Below are 21,103 nucleotides of genomic sequence, written 5' to 3'. Positions count from 1 at the left end.
ATTGTGGAAGAAGACAGGGATGAGACAGTGATAAACACGTTTGCCAGGACAAGTATGTAGTCAAAGGACAAGAAAAAAAATAAATCACACCATCTTACATTCTTGGAAGAAGAACAATCCTTCAGTTTCCAGGATGGTTTTATTAAAGTCCCATGCTGTGTATAAACATACAAGTGATGAGAAAAACATTAACTTGAAACATGCACTTATCTGGCATTCTCTAAAATACCATTATACAAGTTTTCCTTTACTTAGAAAAATACCCACTAAAACAATCACAGTTTTCCTTAAAGATTTAAAAAAAATGTATTGGCCAGAACAAAGTCCAGGAGAATAAACAAGATTCTGAATTGTGTGTCAAAAAAACTGTACAAGGTTGTACATAAAACTATAGCTTACAAAAGCCTCGGGTATAGTAAGAATACAGAATTAAGATCTCCAAAGTTCTATTTACCAATATCTATTAATAAAATCCTTATGAAATAATTGACTTAGAAAAAGTGAAATGCTCATGATTTCAAAGTGTATAGAAAATACTAAATATCACTTTCTGAAATAAAGTGTACTCAAAACAGCACAACATGTAGTCTAAAATCAAGATTTCTGTCATCCATTTAAACTTTGCCATGTAACCCCATAATGGCTTGAGCACAAAACTTCTCTTGCATGGATAACTTTAAATACTAGATTCAAATCATCTCATAGATTTCCTTTTTATCTTTTGAACTATAGCCAGTCTTAAAATCCATTTTGGGGGGTAAATCATGTCATGGTTTTTGTTTTTTGTTTTTTTTTTAACCTTAGTATCATTTTAATTAAATTATTGCACTAGAACTTAGGAGTTTGGTGCCTGTCTCAAATCTTTTAGAAATTAACATAATTCCATAGGCATTGAAAACAGAATGAAAACTAAGAGTATTTTAAATTAATTTTCCTGTTTCTGCCACGAACACTTGCTTTGGGGAAATGAATCTTAAAATCAAGGAGTGGAAAAAAATCAGGTGACTAATTGAATCATCAAGACAGTTGGCAGTTTTAAGGCTTATACATCAGAATATTAGAAATGGTCTGTGTACCTGTTCTCTTACCCATTTTTGTGGGAAACAAGGCTCTGCAACTACTGACCTTTTCTACTTTGGATGGGACAGTACTTGAGCAACACTTGGAAAGTCCTATTCCAGGCTCTTAGAAAATCCTTATTCTAAGCTACTTATACTGCAGTGGTGTAAGTGCAGTGGTATAAATACTTACTGGAGATAACAAGATTTCACATTGATAAACATAAGATATGTAAATCTTGTTTTTCATACATAAAAGGAGCTAAGTCGGGATTGTTTTAGGAGAAGAACGAATTGACTAATTCAAATGAGTTTGCCGTACGAAGACGTATAAAGAAACCTCATTTTAAACTCTGATAATAGTATTCTTGAAGTGATCAAGTTCAGAATTTTTAACTTCTGTATCTTCACCTAGTTGAGATGTATGCTTACTCGGTACTTTTCACGTAAAGGACATTAAATGTCCTTCTTTTTCAAGAAAATACTGTCTGTTGATGCCATTGAGTTTTAGCATAAAGCGAGCGCGTGCATACGTGGCCAAAGGACGAAGTCACCTTCGGTGGTTTTACTGGTCAAGAATCAAGCAGATTCTTACTTTTTTTACTCCCTTTCTGAAATCACCTTCAGTGAAAGAAAGCCAGAGAGGAAGCGCTGAGACTAAAATAACACTTTCGTTGACTAGTAGACTTCACTTAAATACGCCTGTGGGTCTCACGAGTTGGCATGGCGGCTGAGAAAACACAGAGGCAACAGAAGCATACTCCTGATATTGCTAACACAGATTTGGCTGTTAGAGTTCTTCTGTGTGGCCCGCAGCCGGAAGTTCCATTGTGACCACCATATGCAGGCCACATACTCCTCCTGCCCTTGATGGACTACATCAGGCTATAAGGTGTAACACTGTACCTGAGAGACTTTTCCATTTTAAAAAAGGTTCTGCTTCTCTCATTCACTGCATTTTCCAATTGCTGGCTCCTAAATGTCACGAAGTGGTACTTTAAAAAGCAAGGTACTGGAAAATGATCACATCGTGCCACGCTTGGTCTTAATATAAGACATCGGAACACGTCTCTGCCAGCCGTGAGTCCTTCAGAATCAAGGTCTGACTCAGAGTTCAAAAATCAGATGGAACGTTGAAGAGAAAGGTTATCTGCTTCTCCAGGCTCTCTACTGATCCACTGCGGGCCTCTGCCTTTCTGAGTGTGTGACCGTCAGAGGTCGCTGCAATATTGCTCACTTTGTGTCACGGCGCTATGACCTCTTGTGCTTTTTTTTTTTCTTTTTTGCTGGAGTTTGCAAAGTTTAAATGTCAGTGACAGAACATAGACTACCTCCTGCACGTGCTTTTTGTTTTGTTTTGAAAGAACAGAAACCGCTGTCCGTGAATGCTTTAAGAAAGATTAAGAAGTAGTTCCAACATCCTGAAAATAGTTTCCCATACTGCCAGAAGAATTTCAGTGCTTTTTTTTTTTTAGTAAAACACTTGATATAATAACCTTAAATCTCATTATGTGTGCACCAGGAAAAAATTCCAAACTTTGTGGAGATCCCCATTGGAAATATCGGGGAAGCAATACAAATAGAATATAAAAAAAATGAAAACACCATTAAGTTTGCATATCTGATGTCAAGATGCTGAGGTAATATTGACTGCTTAAAAAAAAAAAAAAATCCCACCAATCTTTGCCTCTGTTATTGCTGAAAAAGACATTAATACTGACTGAGTTACCTTACTATATCAAAAGTAGGAGGGAGGGTTTCATTAACATTTCCTACCGGTGAGGCATAATGTTCAAAAGCAAGTAAACAAAAACAGGTGAATGGGAAAATATAAAACTACAGTTTATGGTATTACCCTTTCTATCTGTAGTGAGGGAGTCAGTCCAACCGCAGTGGGCTTTCTTACTTCAGCCTTTCCATGGTTGCCCCTTCGTGAATTTTCTTTCAAAGTTAATTGTTGCCCCCCCACTCCGCTTCCACGTCCAAGTGAATCCGTAAAAATAAAATCCACAGGTTCTCCATAAATAGTTGCAGTTCCTCCTGAAGATGCTGGGGTAAAGTGCAGAGAGAAGCACCAGAGAAGCCCCCTTGTTGGCTGATATGGCTTGCCTAAATTCGGATTTGGTAGCCCACTTCATTCAGCGTGCTGAGGTCAGCCACCTTCTTCTCAGGCAGTGCAGGCCTAAGGGACCAAGAAAGGTGGTAGAGTGAGGGCATGGGAGAGAGAAAGGTCACTTAGAGTCTGGGAACTCTGTTTCTTTCTCCTAACCCTTCTGGTGCTTGTCCCCTCCACCCCCACCCCCCCACCAGCCTGAGTTCCCAGCTCAACCTCGTGTTCTCAGGTCCACTTCTATGGGATCTAGGGAACGTTTTCACAGGCTTTTGATGTACAGTTCAAAAGCATTTTGGGGTTGCCAAATGAGTTTGTCCAACCTGAAGCCTGAATTCGGTCACACTCTAACTTCCGAAACCCAGTTATCCGTAAACCTTGCAAGGGTCTAAAAAGTTACATCTAATACGGTAGAACTAAAAACCTGAGCCAGATTGTCCTTGAATTCTTAGCTTCCTGGTGTTTGTGCCCCGGGGGAAGCCCAGCCACTAACTTCAAGACCTCTCAGGTGACAGATTCGCAGGGAGAGATTCTCTACTATCTTTGATAGAGGGTTACTGTTCAGGCCTGAATGCATAAAGTCGGGGCAAATCCTTTACAATTCATCTGAAAAAGCATGTCAGGTGTGGAAACTCATTCAGTGGCAAATCATCTCCTCTCTAAATACATTTTCTGAAGTACTAAGCATTTATGTGAAGTCATGTAAGAAAGTACTTCAAGCTGGTAAAGGAAAATCAGAGGGCGCATCATCTGTCTTCATTAAAGACATTTCCTCTATGATTTCCCAATATAAAACTATGCCTAAGCATTCGACGACTTAGCTCACAGTTTCCCCATTTCTCAGTGAGCCTCCTACCCTCTTTGAAAAGAGAGAACTGAGATTAAAAACCAAGTTTAGCAAAACAAAAAAACAAAACAAAACAAAACAAAAACAACCAACTTTAGCATATTCAGTGTGGCTAGTGAGTCCTAATTCAAAAGTTTATAAGAAGACTGAAGACATTTTTACACTACACGTGAACCTTGTTTTAAGTGTTTGAAGAAAAGAGACCAAAATGAAAATATAATTGTTTAAAAGTTTCTTGCTTTATCCTTTGAAAGGCTTCCTAACAGCAAACAGTTTTCCCTTGGCATGAACGTGGTCCAACTCATTCAACGTTATCAGAGCCAGAAATGAACAGCTAGCTTCCATCTAGGGTGCTGCTTAAGGATAGGCTTCACATTTTGGCAACAAGTTCTACCCCCTACATATTCTCATTCTCTCTGTCTCTCCCTCTACCTCCATCTCCTCTCACTCTCTTCCTCTTCACCTCCCTCCCTTTCTGTCTTTTTTTCAGACATATCCCATGTCAACAGTCTACGAACATCCCTTCTGAAACCTGATTATTCAAAGTAGTCAAGAAACCTTCCCTGACTATGTGGCATTACTAAAGAACTTATCAACTGGTCTCTGTGTTGCATGGGGCTGATTTCTCAGCGTGATCATGTGTCCTGCTTTATGGATCGGGAATCATGCCTTTTGTTTCTTTGTGTCTCTGCTCATGGTGCCCAACGTACACAGATGATGCTGATAAATATGGCTGCCAGTGGACAGAAGTCTCAATGCTTCCTTACACGTAGACCCCTGCTCACCGCATCAAAGAGCTCAAGGCTTCTGAGCTGCAGGGTGATGGTGTCCTCCAGCCATACGTGCCCTAGACATCAGCCATTCCCTATAAACAGAGCCACGGGCAGAGTAGCCCCCAGGGGCCACTGTCAGGACCATTCTTGAGTTGACACTTTTGCCTGAGGGTTCAAACTGACATTTATGTCTCTGCCCTAGCCCTCAGCCCGCTAACGTGGAGAGAACCAGGGCTCTTGCAGACAAGTCTGGCTCAGAGTCCATTTGTATCTCGTTCATTTTTTCATACAGCCTGAAATAAAGTCTCTGTTTGGTTTCCTTGCCTGAGGTATGTCATCTTTTCAGACAGCGAATATGGGACTTTCTCCTTCAGAGAGACTCCCCATAAGTTGCATCCTCATGAGGCAAAGGTGCCTAGAAAGGCAAATCTACTTCTCCCCTCCTCAATGGTCTCCACTTTTAGGAAGTTGAGCACTCAAAAATTCACCTGCCAATGGAAAAGCCTGAAGTACCCCTATGCATTCCTTGCTTTACAAAAGCATTAAATGGAGGTCATTTCCTAGAGCAATCAAAATACAATTTCCACATTGTCTTTCCTGGGAGTAGTACTACGTAAGCATATATTCCTTATCCAAATATAAATTACATTTGTATTGAATGGGTTTGTTTTTTTTTTTTAACCTCACGTTTTTAATCATCTCCGTGTGGCAGAGTCACATCCACTCACCCACATCCTCAACAGCCACTCCACTCCTCCATTGTTCCTTGGCAAAACCCAGATTTTTCACCGGGCACAGAGCCGCCTAGAATACAAACTACACTTCCCAGGCCCCCTGAGGCCGGGCAAGGCGTTGGACTACGTTGCAGCCAATGAGACTAAAGTGGAGGTTACCAGATGCCTGTTCAGAGAACAACGGCATGTGCCCTTCATCATTTTTTTCTTTCTTTCTTGTGGAAGCGATGGCTGGAGCTCGGCCCTCACGGCAGCACAATAAAGAGGCAGAGCAGTAAGATGCCCCCACTACCTCCGCCGACCTTCTTTCACATCATGGCGAATCATGATTAAGTCACCCCAACCTCACCTGCCGCCAAATCTGAGCCTGACCGGTATCATTTCTTTCCCTCCATTAACTCACTAATACAACACCAGTCCAGACACGATGGTAGTCGAGTTGGCCTGAAGAAGGTTCACATGTGGAGTCAGAACACATGCCTAGAAAGTTCTCAAGCATTCCACTCCGGAGATGTGGCCACACCCTGCATGAAGTCCGGAGACTCACTTATAAGAGTCAGTCTTCTGGGGTGCCTGGGTGGCTCAGTCGGTTGAACATCCGACTCCAGCTCAGGTCATGATCTCACAGTCCATGAGTTCAAGCCCCGTGTCGGGCTCTGTGCTGACAGCTCAGAGCCTGGAGCCTGCTTCAGATTCTGTCTCCCTCTCTCTTTGCCCCTCCCCTGTTCATGGTCTCTCTTGCGCTCTCTCTCTCTCTCTCTCTCCCTCAAAATAATAAGTAAACATTAAGAAATTTAAAAAAAATTAGAGTCAGTTTTCTTCCCTGGAGCCCTGCACACTGTGTAGGACCTAAGCCACAGTGGCTCTTTAGATCTCCCCTTGTCTGTTCCTTGTGTTTACCAAGAGAATCCCCACTCCAGGGTCCTTGAGCACCTCCCAGTGGGTTCACCCCAGTGTCTGCACCTTTCCTGCCCATGCTTTCTTCCCGACCTGGCCTCCTTCTCAACACCGAGTCACATCTCTCCTTCTTGAAACTCCAATAAATGTGCTGACCCTCATGTGTGAGAACAGCGCTAGCAAGACAGGAGCCTAACCTGGTTTCTCAGGTGTTGGAACAGATCTGCACTGACCTATGTCCTTTCCCTCAGTCCTGTGACCAACAGTGCCTGCCGGATTGGTCCACAGGGTCAAGGAGGTCTAGAAGACAACACACCCTAGCCGCTCCGCCCTGGAATGTGGGCTCGCCGGGGACCACGGTCCAGGTAGCCACCGCTACACCACCGCCTGGAAGCCATTTTTTGCCCACTTGCCTGACTTCCTCACCTTGGAGCCCATCAGCTCTGAGGAAACAATTTTCACCACGTTTTTCAAAGTCTGTGTTCCTAAAACTTTACCCTTACCTTTGGTCCACTCCTGGCTCCCTTGAAACCAGATGTACTTTATTATTATTTTTTTTTTTAAGATTTTATTTTTAAGCAATCTCCACACCAACGTGGGGCTCAAACTCACAATCCCGAAACCAAGAGCCGCAGGTTCTACCAATGGAGCCAGCCAGGCACCCCCCAAAACAGATGTACTTTAATTTGGGGGGGGGGGTCTTTAGCCTCCTTTTTCTAAACTTTTCCTTAGCACCTCCACCAGTTCCCCACCCCACCCCCACCCCCATCTTCCAGGTGCTGAGAAATCACCATTATAAATAGCTTTCATTTAGTTAGCACTAACTAGGCACCAGGCATTGCTCTGAGAGGTTTACAGGGATTAACTAATTCTCACCATAACCTGATGGGGTTGATACAGGGGAAGAAAGCGAGGCACTGAAAGGTAGCAAACTTGTGGAAAGCAAAGTCACACGTTTAGCAAGCGGCGGAGCCAGAGCTCATCCCCAGAATCTAGAGCCCATGCCCTTAACCACGAAGAAAACCGATCCATCCTCCTGCTGGCCACCCAAAGCATCCTCCCAAGCACCTAAGGATATATACCACAACCACCCCCGTCTCTGCACCTCCCCCATGCCTTCTTGTCATACCTTCGAGGTCCAGCCCAAATGCCACTTCTCCCCTAAGCATCTTCTCACTTTCCTTCCCTCACGATGCATTACTCCTTGCCCCTATATGCTAGGGTATGTCCTCTGGTACCTCTGCGAAAGAATCCTGCAGGTTCATAATCGTTATCCCTGCCTCGGAGACTGAACAAATCGACAGCAGGGATCAAGTAAATTCACCTAGGAATCCCCACTGTTGAATACCCTGTAGTTCTCAATAGACTCGGGTCAAGTTCTCACTAATGTGTAAATGGCTGATAGGGCTTCATTTATGTTACCTTTATGATGGGATGTTTTAAACACAGTCCTAAGCCAGAAATTCAAATCACCATAACAACATTCTTAGAATTAACATGTAGGAAGAATTTTTTTTTTTTTTCCCCTGTGCAGGAAGAGCTTTACCTTACCTCTAAAAGCCGCCTGGGGAACCTGCCTGCTTGGAAAGCGGAATGTGGTTCTGCAATGACAGAGAGCTTGAGGGCTTCCAAAAGAAAGGGACTAGATTGTTTCCATCCTCTGTATCCCACTTCCCGACCATGTCCCCCTAGGCATCCAGAACCCAGGGGAGAACAAAAGGCTAATACTGGCAGAAAAGGAGTTCAACTGAGATCCCCAGTGAACTGCCTGAAAGAGGAAACCCTTTTCTTTCAGTGATACTGGCTGCAATTTCCTGGCCTGGCGAAGGGCAGAAGGGCAGAAGTGCCTGTGGGGCCCAGCCAGAAATACAGTTCCCTCCTGGCCAGCTCGTCTCAGGGCCAGAGCTTGTGCATGGAGAGACCTCTTCCAAGTGCTCCCCTGGCTATAATTAGAATTCTGCAAAGGGATATATTTTTAAGAAACACAAGCACCAGGATGATGATTCAGCCGGATCTGCACTTGCCCAGAACCTCTCATCAGATCCACGGCTATTATTTTAGACTGAACAACGTATTTCTCCAAACCCTTCCCCAGTCCAGACAAGGAAAAGATCTCAAAGACCTTTCCTTTTGAAGGGCTCTCAGCCCGCCTCCTGTTTTAGGGAAAATGGGGTAGAGGACTTCACGTTTCGAGTACTGCACGTTGTGCAAGGAAGAAGGGGGCACTTCCCTCAGCACACAAATGGATGGTCCCAGCCTCATCTGTTGTCATGTAAGCGTATCCAGGGTGACTTAGGGTGACTGCTCGATGGCCTGGTCCCACGTGTGAACAGTAGAGGCCGTTCAGAAGGTAGGTAGGCTCTCTATGCTGGTTCCATAGAGAAGGTATTCCGAAGCACAGAAACCTTAGTCTGGCACACGGTGGAAATTCACATTCTGGTTTTCTGTTGTAAGTAAGCCACGCCTAACGCGGGGCTTGAACTGACAACCCTGAGGTCAAGAGTCGCATGCTGTACCAACTGAGCCAACCAGGTGCCCCCACGCTCTTCTGACGTGGCCCCACATTTTCAACGTGACCTCTCATCCCAGGTAGCTGGGAGTAGGTATGGTACTTTGAGTTTTCCAGTTTGTCTCAATCTCATATGGCTTGTGATTCGTTCACTTTATCCAAATATATCTATAAAATGCTAGGAGTGTTCACCACTGCTACCTAAACCTTGAGAGTCTGGGGAGAGTGAACCATCACGTCGAACCTCGAGTCTCTCACACCCTGAGGCAGCCTCGGTGCCCAGGAAGAGCTTGGCTAGATTGGATGTTGGTGTCCAGTGAAGCCACAAGGAGGCTCAGAACCAGAAAGTTCATGGCAGCATGTCGGGGACTGAAGTGGGGACCTCACACCCTAGGGCCACGTGTCTGTGTGAGACCGGGTTTAAGAGAAGAAGCAGGAAGTGGAAGGAAAACCTACAGGATCCGCCCTGAATCCCCAGTCCCCTTTCTGCAACTCTGTGTAAGGCCTGTGTCTGGGGCACCTCCTCTCCTCACTTTTCAACGCCCACCCCCTCTCTGCTTGGCAGTTGATGGGGGAGCAAAGGTCAGAGGGCCTGGGTGGCAGCCGGGAGAACAGGCTCCTGAAGCTTGCTTGCTACCTTCTCACCCACAGGATTTTTTCTTTTTTTTTTTTTTTTAAGTAGGCCTCAGGCCCAGCACGGAGCCCAACACAAGACTTGAACTCATGACCCTGAGCTCAAGACCTGAGCTGAGATCAAGAGTCAGACACTTAACCGACTGAGCCACCCAGGCGCCCCAGCCCACAAGAATTCATTTAGCAGCACTTTGTGCCAAGTGCCTCGTAGATCTTGGGTTACTAGGACGAATAGCTTTCCCTGGAGCCAAGGTCCATTCCCTTCCTTCTGAGGGAAATCTGCCTCTTGCTTCTGTTGTATGAGGATACTTCAGGGACACTATCCTTCTATGTCCAGTTCAGGGCCGCCTGATTGGGACGCACAGGCCACCACTCTGTTCGTACTGCTTACTCCTGTCTCCCCAAGGTCAGAGCCCCTTAGTGGACTCTTAGTGGACATGCCCACGTGTTCATCTACTCACCTTCCCACACAAACATGCCCATCAGGACCAGTTTAGCTGTATTCTCTGTGGACTCAGGATTCTAGAGAGGGTTCTACAGTAACGGTGCAACTCTAACATTGACTTCTCGGACCTCAGCGTTAAGGGTGAGGAACAGATTAAACCAGGGATGGTGCTGGCCCAGCGTTTACTAGTTCAAGCAGAGACCCCAGACCCTCCTCTCTTGTCTACTCTGGCAGGAATCAGGTCAGGCCAGGCACCGATTTAGGACTTATGACCTATCTGGGTAGGCCTCAGCTGGAGGGGCACTGGGGGGGGGGGTACTGGTTCTTCCCCACCTGTCACCCTCATTCAAAGCCAGTCCCGCTCCTCATTCACACGCCCTACTTCCCAGGATGGCAGGCACCCTCTGGCAGCTGCAGGGCAGACAGCTGAAGTTGCTATGCAAGCAAACAGGCCTCAGCCTGAGAGACTGGGCCCAGAAGAGACTCTCCAGGATCTGCCCTTTCTTCCAAGTCCTCTTGAGGCAGGAGGCTCTGGCCAGAGACCAAGCGCCACAAGCCACTGTTTGCGATTCCCCTCCTTGCTGCTCCGGAGAACCCGGCCAGGACCCCTGGTGCTATCTGACCTGCAGGAGGCTCCCTGCTCACTCAGCCTCAGGAGGTCTCTCCTGTCAAGACTCCCCATCCATCCCGGTTTCTCCAAGCATCCCCAGGGACCTTGGCCCCTATGAAATCCCAGGGGAGCTAAGCTGGGCAGTCCTCTGCATTGAAACTACCTTGTCTGGGCTTCTAGAAGGAAACTCCACATCATCCAGAAGATCCTACTTCTCCTTCCACAGCCTTTCTACTCTTTGTGTGTGTGTGTGTGTGTGTGTGTGTGTGTGTGTGTTGGGGGGGGGTCCCCTCTAATTTCCATGCTAAGAAAATTTTCTCCTTTCCACCTTTTGGGACGTTTTCTCATTTGGAATCCAAAGAGAATGACTTCGTAGGCCTCATTCAGAGTATCTTCAATGCAATTAGAATCAAGGTGATTCTCTATGACTTCGTTATGACATCATGGCCTCACTTGAGCAATTGCCTGGAGGAACTGTTGTGATCCTTCAAGATAGAATGGGGCAGGAACTCTGTTGTGGAGCTTGGGGCCAGCAGTGAAAGGAGGGAGATCTTAAGATGGAGCTTAGTAACCCTCTGTGAGCCTGAGGGTCTCCAGCAGGGGGAGCAAAGCCCGGGAGAGCCACAGACCGCCACAGAGACAGAGGACCAAGAAGGGAAACCAAAGGGGAAGACAAAGGGAGGAAAAGGACCATAAACCGCAAAAAAGAGCAGAGGAGGGATGGAGGAGGAAGAGGAGCCAGACAGCAGAGACAGAACAGAGATGTTCTCATAGGTCCTTAGGGACTCCTGCCCCACTTGAGAAGAATGTTCCATGCGGTTGCTCCAACTGGAATGAGCTGCTTTCATGCTGACACAGGCAGCCCAGGCAGAAAACCACTGTCCACTCACCCCCTAAGCTCCCAGGTTCAGCCCATCGGCAACAAGCCAAGAGCTGCGGACTGTCAGAGACAGAAGGGCCCCCCCGGGAGCGTTCGTGGTTCTCAGGAGGGCAACTGTTGGCATTTTAGGTGGAAAGCTTCTTAATGGAAGAGGATGAGCTTTGCAGGAAGTTTACCATCCCGGACCCCTGAGAATAATCACTGTGACAAGCAAAAACTTCCCTTCCCACCGCAGGTCTAACCCTTGTGCCCAACACGCCCCCCATCCCGAGGGTGTCTGGCTACTGCTGAGAAGCACCATGGCGGCCCTCAGCGAAGAGCTGAAAGGGGAGGGAGGCCCAGCATGGGGAAGGAGTTTGTGGAAGTGCACAGCAGGCCTTTCAAACGTGGATCTCAACCTCTATCTCCCTGTCTCTTTTAGAACCAGAGGAGCCAACTTGATGGTTCTGTGCGGAAGGTTTGCTTTAAAAGCTCCTAGGGGAGCCGAGTGCGACAAAGGACTTGTGGGGGGAGGGGGGAGGGTCCCTGTCTCCCTCTCAAAACCTTGCCTGATCTGACACTAATGCAGTCTTCACCACTCGCCCTCCAACCCAGCTGACTCTTCTGTCAACCCCGGGGACACTGAACCTCCTTTCCAGAATGATTATTCAGACAACTGCAAAAATGGAGAGGAATGCAGGGCTGGAAGTAGCTCCAGCTGTAGGGATGAGGTCGTCAGGGATATAAAGCCACTAAAATTATCCCAGCACAGAAAGGGGCTGGGACCCCACAGCTGATGGGCCTCTTGCCTGTTATGGTAATATTCCACCATTCGGGCCCCTCCCAAGCTTCATATGGCACCCAACACATTTAGAAATGATTTGATGGCCTTACGTAATGCTAAAAAAATAACACAGTGACAGAGTCACAAACCCTTCCTAGTCCTGGCCATTCGACGGTAGGACGGCCAGAATTTGGTGGAGTTATTGGGTCACAACCAAATGCATCCCTTTTTCGTTTCCTCACCAAATCAAGATTACCTGGAGAAAAGCCTGCTTGGTGAAGGCCACGGGTAGAAGCTGAGAAGCTGCTCCTCTCCAGACACACCTCTAGGAACCAGGGTGCCCTGGGTTCTAGTCTGCAGCAATGGCGGAAGCTGGGATCTGGAGGGGGAGGGAGGGGCTGCCATCCCTCTTGTGCTCCCTGCCTCACGCAGCCCTTCATTTTACTTTCAACTCTTGCCTCTCTGTCCCCTCTCTTCCTACTTGGTAGCCCCTACCCAGCCCTGCAACTCAGAAAGCAGGGTTGAGGAGGAATTAGGGAAAGAATCTTCTCTCCTTGTGACACCTCGATCCACTTGAAACGTCAGCCAAGATGTCTGCCCTCTAGATTCCCCTCCTGACCTCCAAACTGGAACAAGAAGTGGCAAGGGCTTCCACTCCCAAGGATGGCCATGGTCTTCCTAGATCAGCTCATATAAAATGGTCCACAGGATCCCACAAGCCACCTGGCCTCTCTTGATGGTCAAACTCTTCCAACCACCCCCACCCCACCCCTCCCCCACCACCCCGGCTCTGGCTGTGAAAAAGAAAATGCCTGAAGCCTGACCCGCTGGGGAAAGTTGATGAAGGAAGACTCCTGGGAACCAGTGTTGTGCCCAGGAGAAAGGGCTGTGGGGGCAGGGTAAGGGTCTGGGGGCTCAGGGGCTGGTTGCAGCTACCCTCCACCATTTTGGAAAAGTTTATGTTTTCACTGAACCATGAGCCGTCCCCTCTGTGCTCCTGGGGCCTGTCTTGCTGAGGCTGGGGTCAGTTTCGGGACATAGAGGGAAGAGAGAGGAACTGAATCCCCATCTTCCTGCAGGTCTTCCTTCCTGATCCCTCCAATGACTACCCCCCTCTCCCTAGTGACTTTCTCCCCCTCCCCAGGCCCGCTCCGTGCTTCCGGTGGACAGGAGGGGAGAGGACGAGTGGGGCCCCGACACTACAAGGTGGCTTTACACTCACAACTGCGGCAGTCTGAGCGCTGTCCTCTGCAGGCGCAGGCGGGGTCGCTTGCCTCGGCTGCGTGACAGAGTAGCCAGAGATTAGGTTACAGGCATGGCCTGGGGGTGACTGAAAACCAGTTTCTCTATCTGACCCCTAGGAGGATGAACAGTCGGGCTCCTCCCAGAGTGTCTTCAGTGGAGCCCCACGCTGGAGGGTCAGGCTGGGGACACACCCCCTAGTTTCACCTCAGCACCTCAATCTCTAGAGGCCCAGGCCGGTCTGGAGTCACGCTCGGGCCTCAGCAGACCCAGTACCTTCATCTTGACATTCTGTTGTGTTTTAAAGTCAACCAACCCCCTTGGGGCGCCTGGGTGGCTCAGTTGGTTAAGCATCCGACTCTTGATTTCGGCTCGGGTCTTGATCTCGTGGTCGTGAGATGGAACCCTGCATTGGGCTCCACCTTGGACAGGGAGCCTGCTTAAGACTCTCTCTCCCTCTCTCTCTCATAATAATAATAACAATAATAATAATAATAGAGTAAAAAATAAAAATAAAAAATAAAGTCAACCCCCCGATCACTTCCCTCATTCTGATTGATCAAACCATGGATCTCCAAGAGTGGTCCTGGACCCGCGGCATCAGCCTCACCTGGGAACCTGCCAGAACAACAGCTAAATCACAAGCACTGGGGAAGGGGCCTGGCAACCTGTTTTAACAAGCCCTCTGAGGACCTTGTGCTTGCTCAGGTTTGAGGACAGGGTGTGGATCCTTCCATCCATCTTCAGCTGGGCCCTCATGCTGTGTGCAGCCCTTCCTACCCTCCTACCCTGTACGGGTAACCCACCCGCCCGCTCACTCCCACCCGATGACGCACATCCTTCACCAGCAGGATAAAAGCCATTTAATGTACAGTCTGTCAACTTCTACCTCCTCATCTACCTTAAACTCTTCCTCATCTCCCCCCTTCATTTGCTCCGACAACCTTAACAGCTGTCTCCTGCAGGTGCAGACAGGCTCCTTAACACTCCAGATCCATCCTCTCTGCCTATTCCTTCCCCATCTCCTGTTCTGGTTTTTCTTCCTCTGGGCTACTCAGGGCCTGCCAGCACTTCCTTCCTTCCTCATCAACTTATCCAACTTTCGCTTCAACGGTCACTTTTCAGTAGACGGCTCTAATGTCATTATCTCTACTCCTCAACTTCCTCAAACTCCAGAACTGCACTCTCAGCAGCTTCTAGGACACTGTCCCAGGATGCCTGAGAAGCGCCTCAAATCCCACAGTCCAGACTCAAATGCACCTTCTTCCTCCACTGTTCTCAGATGCCCAGCACCCGGCGCATCACCCTGACTACTGTCTCCACAACCAGTTTCTGATATCTTGCTGGCTTTACCATTCCTGGACACTCATGGTAACTTTTTCAGGTTAAAACCTGAACATGGCTTGGGCTGCAGAGTTCCTGTGGGTGCAAGCAAAATGGATCCAACAGGGATCGTTTGAAAAACCCACAGCTGCCATTCTGTGCATCAATCCATGACATAGAATGCTTAGGGTTTCAAGTGCTCAGGACTTCATGTGCTCAGGACTTTAGAGGGCAAAGCAGGGTTTTATGGACTATTCAATGGACTGTATACTGGGAGCTTCAAAGGGAAGCCCCCTCCAGGGGCAGAAAAGCTAGCAAATCAAAGGAAAGGGCCCCTTCCTTGCTTCTTGAGTAACCAGATTCCTACTTCTGGAATTCTATGCTACAGGACCCTCTGGGAACGGCTAACTTATTCATAGTCCCCTGAGACAACTGCTACTTTGTTCAGGGACGTCAATGGGTGGATGACCACATCACAGAGTGGGGAGAGACAGGGTTAGGGTTAATTTAAGGTCAGGGTCAAGAGTCAAGGGCCGTGATTAGCATCAGAGGCAGGATTAGGGTCAGAGGCATGTGTGAAAGATCTGAAGCCAACCTGCTCCCTAAAAGGACAAAGCCATGCTGAAGCCCCCCTGTTCTCCAACCTCTCTTGTTACAGGAGCTCCCAACCCGCACCCACCTCATCATCCCTCCCCTTTCAAAGCCAGGACCCCCATCATTTCAGCCAACACCTTTCTGGCTTAGAAGCCGAACCCTGGGCTCAGCAGTGGGATGGGGAATGAGGACAAATAGGGAACGTTCCTCGAAACTGACAACACCCCATCCTGTCCTGTTCTTCCAAAAGCAGAACCAACACTCCCTGTTCTGCCACCGTCCCAGGGCCGACCTGGGTTCCAGCCCCAGTCCCATCACCGACCAGCTACAAAACAGCACAGTGTTCGGCTTTCTTCCTCTGAAAGTGAAAACTACAGCTCTCCCTTCTTACTCTACAGCGTGGACGTGACAATAATAACGTGCTTGCGTGAAAGCAGTTCACCACGAATAAACCGCTCTCATTACAACTTCTCAGTTGATCCTAATGACTCCTTGTGAGATGGGCAGGGACAGCATTTTTATCCTCGGGAAGGGCTTCCCCAGGCCACAAGGCTAATGAGCAGCAGAGCCCGGGCTCAGCCTAGACCACTGTGCGCTGTACCCACATCATCCCTGGTGCGGCGAGAGCCTCCTGTGACCCAGCACGCTGCTGGTATTAATAAAAGTAATATTTTTTCCCTGTATAAGTATGGCCCAAATATTTGCCAGTGGATTATCACTGGTTACTTTGGGCTTCCTCAGCTTCTCCAATCTGTCACTTCTCAAGTGGGTCCTTTTGACCTAAGCAGTAGGTGTGGAATCACTAGCCTCAGAGCTAAAACAGGGGAGCTAGAGTCAGCAAAGAAGAAGTGGGTATTTCTGACGCTGTGATCCAAACCATGATCACGCCTTCTGCTGGGCCCAGAGGGCTGCGGGGTTTTAGGAAGGTTTCATCGATTCTAACGGTCTGCTCTTCTGGCTGCGAGAACTGAAGCCCAGGAAGGTTACATGACATGCCTAACATCACGTAGCTCAGAAGGAGCTGAGCTGGCCCCAGACCCAGACTTCCTAATTCTAAAGCCAGTGCTGTTCCCATGGTGCCAGGATTTCAGGCTACCCTTCATCTCTTGCAGTCTGGGGCTGGGCTCTTCTGAGTCTATAGCTGACAGGTGGTGGCGTCAGCGCAATGGGAGTGACGGGCAGGGGGGATCCTTCTCTACAGGGGATGCCCCCTGCGTGAGGGGCGGTCCTCTTGGAGATCTCGGTCAGCTTTAGATGCCAAGGCCCATGACACAGCTTCGTCCCCGTGGGCTAGGACAACCCCACGGATGTGTGTGTTGGGCTTTCGGGAAAGAGGAAATACTACTCACGACTTGTCTCTCCTGCCGAGCCGTCTCGGGGGGCTTGCCTGTCTCCTTCTGGGGGACAGGGATTTCCCCCGACTTCTCACTTGGGTTGGAGAATGGGCACTTGCAGGTTTCAGGATCTGAAGGAGATGTAAGGAGTTACCACATGGGCTCCTGAAGGACCCCGCCCTCATGTCTTCCTGCCCTCAGCCCACCAAGATCCCGTGGCTTAGAAGGCACTGAAGCTGGAAGGCCTTCCAAACAGGAGGTCTGACAGATGCTCCTCTCTCAGTCTACACTGGCAAGGAGCAAAGGTACCACTTCCCAGGGGCTGAAATGATTATGCCGTGCCCCCTTTTCCACAGCAGAGAAGCAGAGCCCAAGGCCTCAGCTCCCCTGAGGCTGCATCTGGGTGCTGGGTGTTGTCTTGTGAAAGCCAAGTCCCATCTACATCGTTCCAGAAACCAGCTTGTTTTTCCTCTGACTCTCCCACCCCACACACATGCACAGAGTGGTTTCAATTTATCAAGAATCTCGTTTCCAGGTCCCTCAGAGTGAAAATGACAGGTCCCCAAGAGCTAAACAGAACTAAGTCTGAGGTTAGCATAGTCTCTTTTCCCCTGTGGTCCTCAGTGTAGGCACAGGCTTTCTCTCAGTGACTCCACAAGCCCTGGAGGGACAGGGACAAGCAGGCATCGTGTCACCATGGAAGTGACACGGCAGAAGCAAGAAGGCTTTACGAGTGTAGTTTATATAAAGCCAGCACAGTACATGCTTCTTTCCTATTGTGACACTGGGTCAGGATTTTATGCCAAAACGCGTTGCAACTTAGAAAGCAGAGATATAATGCAACTCTGCAAGAGATGATAAACCAGCTGACCCACTCATCCTGCTGTGCACAGGCCCTTCTGGTTTTAAGTACTAAAAATTTCACGTCCTGGGAAACCTCTCAGTTTCAGACAAACTGGGATGATTGATCACCCTGTTATAATAAAGACAGAACACAACAAAACTATAACCTTCATCTAAAATGGCTAACATTTGGGGCGACGGGGTGGCTCAGTCGGATAAGCGTCCGACTTCGGCCCAGGTCATGATCCCAAGGTTCGTGGGTTCGAGCCCCACATCGGGCTCTGTGCTGACAGCTCGGAGCCTGGAGCCTGCTTCGGATTCTGTGTCTCCCTCTCTCTCTACCCGCCCCTGCCCCCACTCTGTCTCTCTGTCTCCCAAAATAAACAAACATTAAAAAAATAAAAATAAATGGCTAACATTTTAGATTTGATTGCATAGAAGGAATTGTAGGCCAAGACACTGCTGTAATTATAACATCTAAATCAACTTTAGCTCCAGTGTTTGAAGTAGCATATGCAAAGAGAAACTTTAATTATCCGTGTCAAATAGCGAATGATTTCGATTTTTTGTTTTAATAGGGTGGCTACTAAGTAAGACAACCTCAAGGAGATTTTGACCGTCCCAAAAACACGGGGCATGAGGCAAGAGGAAGAGACAGAAGACAGGGATAGAACTCTTTTGCATTGCTCATTTGTCTTCCCAGCACCTACCTTCATTCTCATGTCCCTGGCATATTTCTCCAGCTCCTTCCTTATGTCAGCCCTCAACATCTTTGAGACATTGAGGACCAGCTGCTTCCACTCAATGGGCTGAAAGCTATGAGGCTCATGGGGGACATACAGCCCAATCTTGACCTTCTTGACTGTGTGCAGGTACTTCTTATAGGAGTCTTCAAAGTCAAAGATGAGGTCACTCAAAGTCCGAAAGGTCAACGGCTTGTCCATCAGCTCAGCCCTTCGGCTCATGCCCAGTGAGCCATAGCGGCCATTGCAATAAATCCCCAGCACAACATGGTGAAAGTAGTTTCCTGAGAAGTAGGTTTTAAAGCTGATGGGGAATCGCTCGATGGAAGGCTGTCCATTGGTTAAGTATCTTAGACCATCTGAGTCAAGGAAGAGAAAGGAGACCTTGAAAATTCACAGAGCTTGGACTCCCAGTAATGGAAGTGGCCCATACGGGCAAAGTGTCCATCCCTCTGCCTCCGAGTGGGCCCACACCTTACCTTTCCAGACTAATCCTTTTTTTTAAAATTTTTTTAACATTTATTTATTTCTGAGACAGAGAGAGACAGAGCATGAACGGGGGAGGGTCAGAGAGAGAGGGAGACACAGAATCCAAAGCAGGCTCCAGGCTCTGAGCTGTCAGCACAGAGCCGGACACGGGGCTCAAACTCACGGACCGCGAGATCATGACCTGAGCCGAAGTCGGCCGCTCAACCGACTAAGTCACCCAGGCGCCCCGAGACTGATCCTTTTAGAAAGGATTCACTTGATATCTTTGAGTACCTAGTATACAGTGCATATCAGAGCCAAGTTAATATGGGACAAAGAGAAAAACTTGCCCTCTACTTTAGCAACTAAATAAATGCAAAATGAAACAATGATCTCTCCCTTTCCCTCAGTCTTCTACAGGGCATGATGAGTATTAAAGGCTTTTTTAATGTAATCAGAATGATGTTCTTGGACATTAATTCTGGCTGGAGCGTGTGGGACAGACCAGGAACCGAAAGCCTCTGCAATGCTCCAGAGAAGAAATGAAAACCAGAATCAAGGCAAGGCAATGCGGACATAAAAGAAACAGACTGGTTGATTAGCTGGATGGCAAGGTGTCAGAACAGCTCATACCTGCACCTCATCTGCTCCTCTCACGGGCCCCGGCACACCCATGTCGACAGCCTTGGATACCACACAGAAAGCTGCCTCCAGCACACAAACCACAGACTCCCCTCATCCCCAACGCGCTTGGGATCACAGCTTGGCTTTCTCCACTTATCAGCCCATTTGGATGGACTAACTCAGCCTCTTACCGCTGCCTCAGTTTGGGACCAGTAACCCCCACAGAGCGCAGCTCCAAGTATCTACCCCCCGTGCCTCCACACGCTGGAGCCAGGGGCAAGAAGTGCCACATCCACGAGCCCATCTCAAAGTCCCAGGATAGCCCTGGCCATGACTGGGTTTTCTGGAGAGTGATGCGGAAAACTCACTGGCGTCACTTTTCTGCTGAAAACATTCGGTGACTCCAGAGTGTTTCTATGGTAAATAATCATCCAGGTGTTGAACATGGTGGCCAGGGCATGATAAGTGCTCAGTTAGTAGAGACGGTCTTCCACTCTCTGAGCATTTCTCTTCACCGTTTCTTGCCCCCCCCCACCAACGTGCTTTCCACACAAAGGCCAGAGTGGTCTATTCAAGCCAAAATTTGGTACACGTCAGCTCTTCTGCTTAAGTTTTCAGCGTCTCTCATCTTCCCCAGACTTAGCCCAAATCCCTTACAAAAGTCCTGCCACGGTTCAGCCCCTGCTCATTATTCCTTTGTGCAATCTCCTTTCCGCCACACCCAGGACTAGCACACAGACCCAAGGGTGACCCGTGACTTTTTGAAGGATACGCTGGGACCCCAAAGCATCCACACCTGTGCCCTCAGCACGTATAATCCCTCATAATGTGAAGTCAAATGTAACTGAAACTCCTAAATGACTTTTAAATGGCCTTTACAGCACAAAGCTATGAGACCAAAGCGACCTACGAAACTTTCAACAAAATGCCACTAAACACTCTTCGTACTGCATGACGCCCCCAACTGCGGTATAACTTGTCTTATGGCTTCACTGCACATCAGCCTTCTAGGGCAGGGGACTCAATTCCTTTGGGAACTCCTAGGAATCGTGAGTGATAAGGATGCTGTGGGCCCTATCCTCTTTCCACAGGCTGCACCTCAACGGGAACAGCCTCACTGCTATCCCCTCCCCCTTCCTCTCCCTTCTCTGACCTTCCTCTGTGTGGGTTAAGTACCACCCCCGCTCCCACTCAAGAACCCCTGTAGTAGCCGGTGCTTAATCACCCACTATTGTAATTGTTTATTTGTTTGCCTCTTGCAAGGAGTTCTGTTTCACATGCTGGTGTTCCCCGGGGCATAACGCAGGCCTGGCACACGGAGGTGCTTGCTTAATGCTTGTTGAATGGATAAACCTCCATTGTGAACATACATTCCTTACACTTCAAAAGACTGCGTCAGTGGGGGCCAACGCAGGTTCCCTTGAAAGACAGGAACTAATAGAAGCCAGCCCGCAGCCCTGAGGTCAGCCTCGTCCTCAGCCTCAATTTAGGCACAGATGGCTCCTCTCTATAAAAATGGTTACCTGTTTTCACTTCCCCATGTGACGTTAACCGGCAGGAAGGGAGTGAAATCATATCCTTCTGAGCCCTCTTACATCAATTCTTGCTTGTTTTCTGGGACGAGCTCTCTGGGGCTGGAATAAGGGCATTCCTTAGTTGTTTTAGTCAGTATA

The 21,103-nt window shown here is 48.3% G+C and overlaps 1 protein-coding gene across 2 annotated transcripts in view; it reads right to left on the bottom strand.

The window, feature by feature from the left end:
• Window positions 1-120: 120 nt before the first annotated feature.
• Window positions 121-21,103, bottom strand: part of VASH2 (vasohibin 2) — a 40,271-nt gene continuing 19,288 nt past the window's right edge. For both annotated transcript variants that reach the window (XM_019428701.2, XM_019428719.2), the window contains 3 exons: window positions 18,306-18,687; window positions 16,768-16,883; window positions 121-3,240 (listed from right to left, as the gene is read on the bottom strand). In XM_019428701.2, coding sequence (XP_019284246.1) covers window positions 3,168-3,240; window positions 16,768-16,883; window positions 18,306-18,687 — 571 coding nt within the window. In that variant the 3' untranslated portion in view covers window positions 121-3,167. The remainder of the gene's footprint in view (window positions 3,241-16,767; window positions 16,884-18,305; window positions 18,688-21,103) is intronic.

Source organism: Panthera pardus, unplaced genomic scaffold (genome assembly GCF_024362965.1).
Source record: "Panthera pardus isolate Hobbes unplaced genomic scaffold, ASM2436296v1 HiC_scaffold_21, whole genome shotgun sequence".
Lineage (NCBI taxonomy): Eukaryota > Metazoa > Chordata > Mammalia > Carnivora > Felidae > Panthera > Panthera pardus.
This window is presented reverse-complemented; position numbering and strand designations above follow the sequence as displayed.